The following is an 11819-nucleotide window of genomic DNA, read 5'->3' as shown; positions in this document are numbered from 1 at the left end:
AGAAAATAGGCATCACGAGTAGCCTAGTGTGGAGAAAGAAGAGAAGCGAACAGATTGGAACCAGAGCGCTCATAGCGCAAGTAGCGTTGAGCCGCAAAGAAGTGAAAATTGGCGGTGACAGATTGAACAAGTCAGCTACACCAAAGTGTGAAGAATTTGGCAATGCGGTGTGCCGGTACATAGTTTCAATTTGGATAACACCGAAATTCATCGTGAAATGGTTTTTGCCAGATTTTCTGCGTGTTCTCTTGTTAAAGAAATACCGCAAAGCGGAGCTTGCAACGCATTTAGTGAGTTAATTGGGAAGCCTCTTCACCTTAAAGAACTTGTCAGAGATAACTGGATGTTCCATGTTTGCACCTCTCTGCCTCTCTCTCTCTTTCGTCTCATCTTGACGTGCGTAGCACTGTATTGTTGCTATCTTTTCTTTTGGATCTCTCAGACTTGTAATCTGTTTCGGCAAAGCAAACCTGTTCAGTCTGATCTGTTGCCTGGATCCACGCTATCGTGATAAAGATGCCATTGTACCACGGCTTCTCTCCATTAAAACTTCTTTCTGGGCATGTTGGTGCATATTTGACATAAAAATTGTAACAGCGCAAACACATGCATCCACAAAGTAAGAAGGACGAGACAAGCGCTGTGTCTCGTCCTTGTTACTTTGTGGATGCATGTGTTGGCGCTGTTACAATTTTTATGTCAAGTAAGGCTTGTCTCCGGCTGATGTCTACACTGTTTTCCTGGCATCCGCTATGAGCACACCTCCCCTCCAGTTGCAGAGGCAGATCCGCTCATGCCGAGAACGATTAGCGACGAAGCCGCGGCCTGGGTGCCGTGTTTTCGTAGTCGAGCGCGGACCTTCGTCCGAGACTTGGTTGCGTACTCGTTCCGAGCACGCACGGACCTTTATTCGTGAACTACAATGAAAGTGTTATGAGTCGCTGCCGTGTGTATATAAAGAGAATACCGCAGAGTCTGCAGGGCTACTGGCTAGGCGAACACCAACGTTATGTGATAGACAGCACGGGAAGTTTCATTTACCAAGAAAGAGAATACGAGCGTACGATCTCTCTTAGGTTAGGAGAGGGATAGTACTGATCTGGAGCTGTGGAATATCTGGCGGCTAGTGACGCTGGCTTGTGAACTGGGACGGACGCGCGGTGATCCGGTGGCAGGGCGGCTGTGGAGTCCGGGAGAGTGGAGCGTTCCCGCAGGTGGACACCCAAGGGTGCGTAACGTATAGGCAGGCTGGTTGGAACGATCGCCCGTTCTTCACCGGATATTTCGCGATTGCAAACCTTTGCGCACAACGTGGAGAAAAAATGTAATTGTCGGAGCCTTCCTGGCGAGAGAAGTCACCGCGAGCAATGTGCCCCTGGGTGACCTTTCATCAAAATGGCTCTTCTTCCCGTTACTGAGGCGTTAGCGTCTGATGCTTGCAAAGCAGATCGCACGCAGAGAGGCAATCAGCAAGTGTGAAATGAACGCTTTAGTGTAGTTCGTCGCTTGCAGGTGCGGTGACAGGGACGCGGCAAAGATGGATTGCTGCGGGCCACCGACCAGGGCGCCTTCGACCGCGGTGAGTGAACATATCTTATTGTTGCTTAACATTGACCCCCAAGAAATCAATGAGCGAAAAATGCAAGGAGGTTAGTACTTAGCCGGGTTTGAAGTTAATAATTTTGAACGCTTGAATAGGGGGTCTCGATGGCCACCGAAGTAACAAAGTCGTTGCATTAATTTAAATAGATTTCCTTGGATACGCAGGCCAGAGAGTTCGCGCACACCTTCATTTTTCAGGAGATCCGCAACTTGACTAAATATGCCTTAGAAGACTTGAAATATGCAATTGCATCACACCATACAAAGACAACTTCCTACCAAGATGGCGTTACGTATATTCATTTTCTAGTGAAGCAGTGGATGAAGTGTTTTGGGTCTGTCACTGCCGGCGAGATAAGGGCTCTTGCTTGATCGGTGTCACCTGTTGTTGCTTCCTTGCACAAATCGCCCCGCGACAATTGGTGCAGGTTGCTGCGATGGCCAGTCTCATCCTTGAAATTCGCAGCCGAGCGTTGCTTGCATCTGCCGCAACCGTGACAGACTCAACCAACAACCAGGTAGAGCAATCCATCCTACGCGGCGCTGTGCACCGGCAGCGACACTCCCCCCATTACGAGCGAGTCAGTGCCGACAACAAGTGGACTGACCAAACGAAGCTAAATAACGCCATTTTTGTCTTGCTGACGTTGAAAACGTTTGGTTCCGCAATCGGGAACACGATATTCAAACTTGGTCCGTTTTGAAGACAGGATTCGCGTATGTCTTCGGCCACCTGGCTGTGCGGCAGCTCCGTGCGGAACAGCACTTATATCAAAGCGCTGAAGAACCCAGCGAGACCTACACAAGCTAGACAGAGGATGTCCTGGACATTTACGGCTGAGTCGATTCCTCCGTGAGCAAAGAGGAAAAATATTGTCAAAGGCTTGGAGAACGACGCATTTCAATTGCTTCTTACGCGGTATCCAACCTCTGTCGCGGCTGTCATCCCCCTCTGCCAGAGCCTCCATGAGATGCACCGACAAAGGTTTCTTGCGCATACAACCGTCCCAATTGCTGACTCCCTCCCGGGCCTGGCGCCGGCCTCATTAGATTCATCATTATTCGTTCTGATCAAGGACTTTATTCGTGAAGGGGTGGCGCGTCAACTCTCTATGCTGGCTCTCAGCGATAGACCTCCAGAGCCTGATGCATCTCTTTCTGCTCCTATAAGGAGGGCTATTCGCGAGGAACTTGAATAGTCCCACCCTTTTGGTCACCACTGCCCTGCCGTGGCTGCACCTCTGACCTACGTCACAGGCCCAGCACGACCCTCTCCGCCGGTGTTTGCGTTTTTCCTGCGGCTATGCGCCCTCAAACGCCGCACCACACTCCCCTCTGGCGTTATCTTCCATTCCATCTCAAAACTCGCCCACTCAGAACTGATGATCGCGCGACATCCAACCCATTTTCCCCTCTTGCAGCTTCGCGGGCCATGTCACACGCTTCTGGCCTCGTCACGTGCCGCCTGCTGATCCAATTGCCGCAACGCCTGGATACCCCTACATGATGCCGCCATGCATCCCCACGTAGACTTCTAGACGTCATCGCGGCAACCATCATTCACACTCACAATGGCGTCGCTCGCTTTCCTCCGTACGTCGTGAGTAGACACCTGGGGAGATATTCTGTAAGAGTCCACCTAGTGGACATGTCCAATTCATCTGCTGTTGAAGTTCTGATTGGTTGTGCGGGGCTGCGCGTCCGCAACAGCAAGACGCCACATCCAATCAGCACTTCAGGAGCAGACGAATACGACATGCTCACTAGGTGGACCCTCACAGAATACCTCCCCTGGTGAAAGCAGCTGCTGCCGTTCCGTAGGCACGAACTGCAAGCATCGGGATTCCTACAGGTACTGCAGAGTCGCCACGCAATTTGCTGGACGTTATCCTCGAAAGAGCCACTGCATTCGTGCTGATTGATACCGGGGCCGCTGTTTCTGCGATAGAGGAGATTTTTCGTAAGCTTCATAGGATCACAACGCCGCTGTCTGGTATGCTATTGCCCAGCTCAAGCACCCAACTCATAACACCGCTGGCTGAGTGCACCGCCAGGGCTGTAATTCATGCTGTCGTCTATGCCATCCAATTTTTCGTGATGTTTTCATGCTCACATGACATCATCCTCTGCTGGGACTCATAATCTCGTCCTCGTGAGACTATTGATCGCGTCCGGGCCGAAGTTGCGCCTGACACGTTTTCTGACCGTTCTGCAAGCAACGTCGGCAAGCTCACTGTTGCATCCGATATGGATATACGACCCGAAAAGTCGGTGCTTTCTCCGGCATCTTTCTCCGCCATGCCAGACGATACTATGCTTTTTAAAACGCCGTCGCCTATTTTTCTCCGTCGCAAAGACCCACCTTTCCAGTTTGCCATCATTACTGCTTCGTCTGGTTAATCGAAAATGCTTGTCTCTAACTTATTAACTACCTTGTGACCTTACTGCGCGGAGAAACACCCGGTGGTGTTCAACTCGTCAACCTGCTTGGTGTTTTCGAGAGACCTGACAAGATGTTCTATAAGCAACTCGACGCTCTCATTACGGTGTAGCCCACTTTGGACATGGGTCTTTTTAAGGCCAGCGCCTTAGATCTCTATCTTTCAAGGCCGCGTTGCAAGGTACAGAAAATATCGCGTGACCCGAGAAAGGCCAGAAGCGAGCCAAATCATGTCGAGCCACGTATTAGAGATGAATAATGATTAGCAAAGTGAATTTATGATTGATTAGTGATTGGATTAAAGTGTATTAAGGTGGATTAGGGCGGGTTAAGTAAGGTTGATTGAGGTGAATTAGGGCTTAATAAGGTGTATTAAAGTGGATTAAGGTAGATTGCGGTGGATTAAGATGGAGGTAGGAAGACTAAGGTGCATTAAGGTGGATTAGGGTGGATTAAGGTGAATGACACAATGCTTTACAAGGCTTTCACCTTAGCGTCACTTAGGTGATAGCTAAGGACACCTGGGACCTTTTTTATTCGTTCCTGTGCGCCGATTTAGCTACGCCCCATCATCAGCAACTTCTCGCCCTTCAGAATTTTCGCTCCCTGTTTGAAGTGACCACCATCCGTGCGACGCACGGCAAATGTGACTCACAGCATCGACAGTGGTTCCCATCAGTCCTTGCGCCAACGACGTGTGTTAGCAGCCTAGCGATAGGTAATTAATTAGCAAGTGGACGATAGACTGCAGCTTGACGTTATTTGGCCTTCCCACAGTCGTTGGGAGTCTTCTGTAGTGCTAGCGCGTAAAGAGGACAGGCTGGCTCGATTCTGTGTGGATACTGTTGGATTTTGTTGAGCGATTGCTGGCTCAACAAGATCACACGGGAAGATGTGCATCTACTGCCTCGGACCGATGACGTCCTCGACTGCTTGCAAGGCGCGGAGTACTTCTCTTCCTTGGATCTTCGCTCCGGCTATTGACTAATACTGCTGGCTCAAAATGACTGCGAGAAGACAGCTTTCGCAACGTCCGACGGCTTGTACGTATTCACCGCAATGCCGCTGAGACTACGTAACGCGCCCTGCACTTTCGAGCGCATGATGGACGCCATCCTTCGTACCTACTGGTGGATGATCTGTCTGTGCTATTTTGATGACATTGTCGTGTTTTATTAAGACTGTTCTACACTCTTCATGTGATTACTTGAGATAAGGACATGCCTCCCCTCTGCCGGCCTTCAGCTAAATATTCAAGCATTGGAGGACGCAAAAGCTCGGCCTTTAAAAGTAGAATGTGATAGCATTCAAAGATCCTTGGCTGCTTCTCACGCTTCCCGGCAACTACAGCTTACGTACCCGTAATGTTTACTCCAAAACGTTGGCGGCGAACGCTGTGCACGAAAGCGAGCTTTCTGGAAGAAACACGGCCTCTTGCGTTGACCGATCCCGGAGGTTGTGCACAGCCACGCCATAAAAATTACAACATTTTCAGGTTTATGTCCCTGTTTTGCTACTTGAACATTTCAGTATGACAAGACTAAACATAAAAGGCATGCGCTGTTGGTGTTTCGTTTCAGGATAATTGTTTGTGACCGTTCATTCTCAAAATTCCGAAGAATAACTTTGTCATGAATGTAATACAAGGTATGAGCAACTTTCGTGATATAGAATGATGAGGCAATATAATGCGCATATACCTCATATCATAGAGCAAGGCGTGCCATATGCATTTGCCTAAATATATACGAAAATTTTCTCTCATGGAGAACACGGACACCGGATTTGCGGTGACAAGGCGCCCTGAACGCTATCCCGTTAAAAGCGCCATTTTTGCTTCCCGCAAGTTAACAATATTTGGAAACGTTGTATCGAAGGACGGTGTGATTCCTGACCTCGTCAAGCTTCGCAGTGGTGCAGAGTTTTGACAGGCCTACTCTCTTAAATCTCTCCTGAGATTCATCGCGCTGTGCTGCTATCTCTACCGTTTTGTGCGTAATTTTTCAACCAGTATTGCACCGCTGGCCAACTTGCTTGCCGTAAACAGCGACATCTCCACACGGTGATCCGTGTGTGACGAAGCCTTCGCGCATCTACGCCGCCTCCTGAATTCCCCACAGACCCACAGACCCATCGACACTACGACCCCATTGTGTTTGCAGAGGCGCACATGGACGCCATTCGCATTGGACATAATGCAGTTCTGGCCGAACAGAAAGCCGGCTATGACGAATAAGTGTTCACGTATGCGAATCGTACCCCGACGAAGGCAGATGCAAACTATTCCGTCGTAGAGAAGGAGTGTCTGGCCATCCTTTAGGTGCTCACAATGTTAGGCTCTCACGACCATGCCCTTTGCTAGTTGTCCTCGTTGAAAGATTCGTCAGGTCGCCTTTGTTTTTGGGCGCTTTGCTTGCGAGAATACGACACCCGCTTTATCGACCGATCGCGCTGAAGCACCATGACGCCACCTGCCGACGTGGTTTACATGTTAATGCCCTTCATGTCCATGTCACGCACTAACATTGTTGACACGCCAGTCAAGCAGCACAAGGATCACGCACTTTCAGCCACGTCTAATTTCCTCAACGATCTATCCATCACTCCCTCGTCTCAAACACTTCTCCGTCAAGCGGATCACATTGCTGTGAGCGACAGCGACCTTTACTGCCGCAATTATTTGCCAGATGGTCGCAAGTGACTACTCGTGATACCACGTCACGTGCCCTATGACGTCTGCGCATCTTTTCACGCCGCTCTAAAGAGTTGTAATGCCGACGTGCTGAAAACGTAGACCCGCCTACGGCAGAGTTTCGACTAGCACAGAACGTATCACTTGGTTCGCCGGTACGTCCGTGCTTGCACGTCGCGCCAACGACGCAAAGTACACCACCTTGCTGGCGAATTAGAGCCGCTGCCCTGCCCAGCTCGTCCCTTTGTTCGCCTCGGTATTGACCTCCACCGAGCGCGTCCCTGCTGCTACTCAGGTAACTGGTGGATAATTGTAAGCACCGATCGCTTCACGTGCTATGCCGAGACTGCAGCACTTTCAGCCGCGATCGCACGCGAATTCGAATTTTCCATTTTGCGGATTTTTGTTGTACGACACGGTGCACAACGCGAACCGCTCAGCGACAAAGGGTGTGTGTTACTGTCCGTGGTGATTCAAGCCCTATTCGCAGCATGCAGGAGGAGGAGTAGGAGGAGGAGGAGGAGGAACATTTATTAAAAAAAAAAAAGGAAAGGACAAGCAGGTGTCTCTGCTTGTGCGGGAGGCGCAACATCGTTCACCACGCGTCTACCACTAACACCATCCGCAAACGAACGGTTCGACAGAGAGATTCAACCGTAGACTCGGTGACATGTTTACTATGTAATACGTCCGTCACGTCGGATCACAGTGACCGGGACAGCGTTCTGCCATTCGTCACGCACGCCTATAATAACGCTATGCAAGATTCAACTGGGTTTTCCCCTTTCTTCATTTTTTTACGGACGAGAGCCAACTTGTACGAGGGACATTTTGCTCCCGTACAAACCCAACGCTTCTGAATGCACGCCGGTGTCTGAAGCGGCCAAATATGCGGAAGACTGTCGGCCGCTGGTGCGTTCCGTTACAACCACCACCCGGGTAGCCAAAGCCTACAAAATGACAGTGGCCTGCCTACGCGATGTTTTCCAACTGGCACACTGGTGTGGTTGTGGATCGCACGTCGGAGCCTTGGCCTTTCAAGTAAATTTATTCCGCGCTATGAGGATCCCTACCGCATCACATACCGCACTTCTCCTGTCAACTACGTTGTTCAACCTGTGACACCGTCACACGACCAGAGGCATCGCGGTCGTGACATGGTCCATGTCTGCCGAATTAAGCCATATTATGACCCGCTCATTATACTTATAGCATGAGTCGCAAGGATGGTTTAGCTTCCATCCCGGAGTATTGCTGCGAAAAGAAGCGATACTCCAGGTTTGAAGTCCAGGACCGTAGAGCCTATAGTCGGTGCTCCACTGGACGTTCTGCAGAGGCGTACCAGCTACAATTCTTGAGCCGTAAGCTCATGAGCCCGAGGGATAGGCAGGAGCTCGGACCCGTCGTCCTACAGGCTGCTTCTTTCAACGCTGCTGCCCCCTTCCCTCCGCGTCCTCCCTCACAGTGGCGCCGCTCCCGCGTTTCGCACTCGCGCCACGAAGTTCTCCGGAAATTCTTCTTGTTCTTTTTCCTTTTTAGGTTTGCTATTGCACGATCGTGCTCGCGCCTCCACTGTCGTCGTTGTGGTCTTCGTATTTCTTATGTAACGTACAGCACGTGCACTTCATGACTACTGTAGTCTTCTCTGCTGAACTGAATACAGGAAAGTTATCGGATTACATTGCAGGGTTTAGAAAGTGGCGTTGTGCTTTGGATGCAAGGCTGGGTCTTGTCAAAAGCGCCGAACGTGAATGTAGCTGTGCACATATGACAAACACGGTCTCTCTGTGCATTACGGAAGCTCTGGTCACTAAGTCATGAATACAGGGGGTGTGTTATCAGCAACATACCATTCAAGGATCACCCGTGAAATGTAGCTTAATTCTAGTTCTTGAGCTATAGATTATTCTGATGACAGGCAGACATTACTTGCACAACAAATGAAAGTGAATATTTGAATAATTGGAGAGTTTTCTTTAATTAACTAACAAACTAGACAATTTATGCCACATATTGCCATTAACGAATTATAGCGTGTGATATTTCAAGTCATATACACTTTATAGGAATTACAAAGTTGACGCCTGCTTCGAGATATGAGTTCGCAGTTTGACACGAAATGTATGCGTGTTCCAGTAACTTAGCTCCTGTGCATGTAATGGCATTTTGTTATAAAACAGGAAAGTGCATCAACAATGCATTCTTACGGCAAGTTTGAGTTCGCTTATCTCAAAACTGGTGCTAGTTTCACAATTCGTTGCAAGTAAAAGTGCCCTGTGAAATCGCTGGCTTCAATTCGTGTATTGCAATATGTGCGCTAAAGGTTCGCTTCAAACGTTAGTGAAATTTTTATGATTGGACAACTGCGCATACTGATTTGCAGTGTAAGTAATGACAACGTTTAATGTATTCCAGCTCGATAAGTAGATTTCGGCTATATGCCACAGGCGATGTAAAAAAAGATTCTCTTAACGTAAAAATAAAACACACGTTATGCGTGCTTGTTTTCTTGTTACAGACTGGTCACCGTGGATGATCTCCGCGATGGATGTCATAGATCAAAGGTGTCAGAAAATGTTTGTGCAAACCAATTAAGGGCAGAGTAAATATCAGTCGTGACGCAAGGCGTGCCGCAGGGCAGTGCACTTATCTCATTTCTCTTCCACAGTGCAAATAGTAGCTTTACCGCAATAGCTTCCGGCAGGTCTGCAGTATTCATTGTGCGCAGATGACGCCCGCACATGGGCTTCTGGTTCACGTGTAGGTTAGCTACAATCAACGCCCCAGGAAGGCCTCGATGTAATTGTAAACTTCACAAAAATAAGGGGAGTGGGGCTTTTTCACGATAAGATAGCCGCTCTGCCTTTTACTAGATGGCATCTGAAGAATTTTTAGCTTCGTCTAGAAGAAAAATATTTGGTGACTGTGACGCAGCAGAAATTCCTCGGCATTACTCTCGATCGGCAGTAATGGGCTTCACACATCGGTATACTTACAGGGGAAGTAAATTCTGTTAAAAATACTTCCCCGACTAGCCTGAACAGCACGTTGGGTGCTATAAAGTAAAGGAGTTCCAAATTTGTTCCCATTTGAGTTTCTCCAGTAGCCCTCGACGATTGGTCACATTTTTGGGTCACCCCTACTTTACCAGCCTGTCACGAGATGAAAAAAAAAACGCGAAACTGCTCATCTGATACCACGTGTATGCACTGAAGACGCGTGATCAGGCCCAAGAAGCGAACTACATATTTCTAATACAACGCTTTTTTCTCTGTTAGCCCTCCACTACTGGCAAAAATTTTTCCGCCTGCGCCCATTTTGGCCGTCCTTCGTATTATGTCACGAAACCACCAAACTCACCTCGTCAAAGTGACGTGTATGCTCTGAGGTGCAATAGTATGCCGAACAAGACTGATCTTTTTCAGAATAGCCGCAGACTCCCCTTTCTGAAAGGAATAAAAGATGGCTTCCCAGCGATTGCTCTAGAAGTGGCTACTCAGAACTGCCGGAGAGAATGGATTCCTCTCCATGTAATAAAAATTTTTACAGGGCAGTATGCGTTGTGGAGCCTTCTCTGCACGTACACGACATCACTCTCCTAACTCTTTTTCGCGGATGATGCTCTTTAGCAGCATTTTTAACCTTCCGTTGTACGCCTCCGCAATTTTCGACCAGCCACCGCAAGCTAAGCAAGGGGAAGCCGACTAATCGAAGACGCCAGCATCGCCCTTCTGATCCGCTGATACGGTAATCCACTTCCACTACGCCAGCTCCGACCCACTAAGATCATCTTAATTTGTACGCGTTCTTCACCTCTTGTCAGCGAAAGAGACAAAAGTCCGTCAAGGTAGACAATGCTTTCCTGGGTATACATTGTGGCGCAAAATACATTTCTTGAAAAGGGACAGAAGAAAGGAAGACAGTGAAGAGCCAAACTACCAACTGTTTAATGACAGCCGGAACAAACGTATAGAAGAAAAGACAACTTCGGCTCATGCGCAGGGAGCCAAGGTGTGACAATACAACATGGTCATAATAACACACTTTGGATTAAGCACATTTCTGTGGAATATAATACAATAGATATATCGCTGACACAATCAGACCCTTTCTTTTTAAGATAGGACCCTTCCAACAACTCCGTTGCAGTTTTGTCCCTATTTTTGCCAAGAATCAATACTTGTTCAAAGCATGGCGTACAACGGCAGGCTTTACAGTGCGCAGTAAGATGCGCCTTGTTACACTTACCGATACTGTTAGTCGGCTCGCTCAGTCTGTCCCGTTTCTCCCGTTTGTCCCGTTTATCCGACGTATGACTTGCCGCAATCTAGGGGTATATCGTAGACCACCCCCTTAACGCAGTCCCTGAATTGTTTGGCGTGCTGCTTCTGGCAGCCCCGCGGCCCCTCACGTGTGATCCGGGGGCACAATTGAGCTAACTTGTTGGGAGGCGAAAAGACAACCGGGATGCCATATCTGGTAGCTACCTTCTTGAGCTTATGACTCACACGGTGCACATAAGGTACTGCTTCTGGTTTTACTCGCTCCCTTTCCTTTGAGTGCGTTTTCCCACTCGCAGCGCAAGTTTTTAGCTTCTGTAGGAGGGACTCGACCACGGCATTTAAGACAGACTGAGGGTAGCCTGCTTTTAGAAGTCTCTCAAGTTGATGGCAAAAACTCGCCTGCATCACATGCACACATGACTTGCGCAGATCCGATTCCAGGCAAAGTAGGGCGATTCCACGCTTCACAGTCTTAGAGCTCGCTGAGTCATATTGTAGCAATTCTTTTTTACCTCGAGGGAGGTGCGCACAGCAAGGTGATCACTCTTAAGTGTTAGGTTAAGGTCTAAAAACTGCAACGAACTGTCCTTCGGAAGCTCGTTAGTAAAAGTAAGTCCTTTTGCGTTTGCTCTAAAAACATCTAAAAACTGGTCAACCATATCATGGCACGGCAAGGGGCATCTATTGTCAATAACAACTAAAAAATAATCAACGTATCTAAAAACTTTAAGAACATTAGGATGAGATGAAGTAAAAACACATTGTAGTGCGTGATCAAAGTAGGATAAAAAGATGTCACATA

The 11819-nt window shown here is 48.5% G+C and overlaps 1 protein-coding gene across 1 annotated transcript in view; it reads left to right on the top strand.

Annotated features, from left to right (window-relative positions):
• Window positions 1-997: 997 nt before the first annotated feature.
• LOC126528285 (choline transporter-like protein 1) overlaps window positions 998-11819 on the top strand; it is a 112250-nt gene continuing 101428 nt past the window's right edge. The window contains exons 1-2 of the mRNA XM_050176176.2: window positions 998-1228; window positions 1513-1579. Of these exons, the coding sequence (XP_050032133.2) occupies window positions 1538-1579 (42 nt within the window). The 5' untranslated portion in view covers window positions 998-1228; window positions 1513-1537. The remainder of the gene's footprint in view (window positions 1229-1512; window positions 1580-11819) is intronic.

The sequence above is a fragment of the Dermacentor andersoni genome, chromosome 9, assembly GCF_023375885.2.
Source record: "Dermacentor andersoni chromosome 9, qqDerAnde1_hic_scaffold, whole genome shotgun sequence".
In the NCBI taxonomy this organism is placed as follows: Eukaryota; Metazoa; Arthropoda; class Arachnida; order Ixodida; family Ixodidae; genus Dermacentor; species Dermacentor andersoni.
The sequence above is the reverse complement of the archived record's forward strand: the minus strand, read 5'-3'. Positions and strand labels throughout refer to the sequence as shown.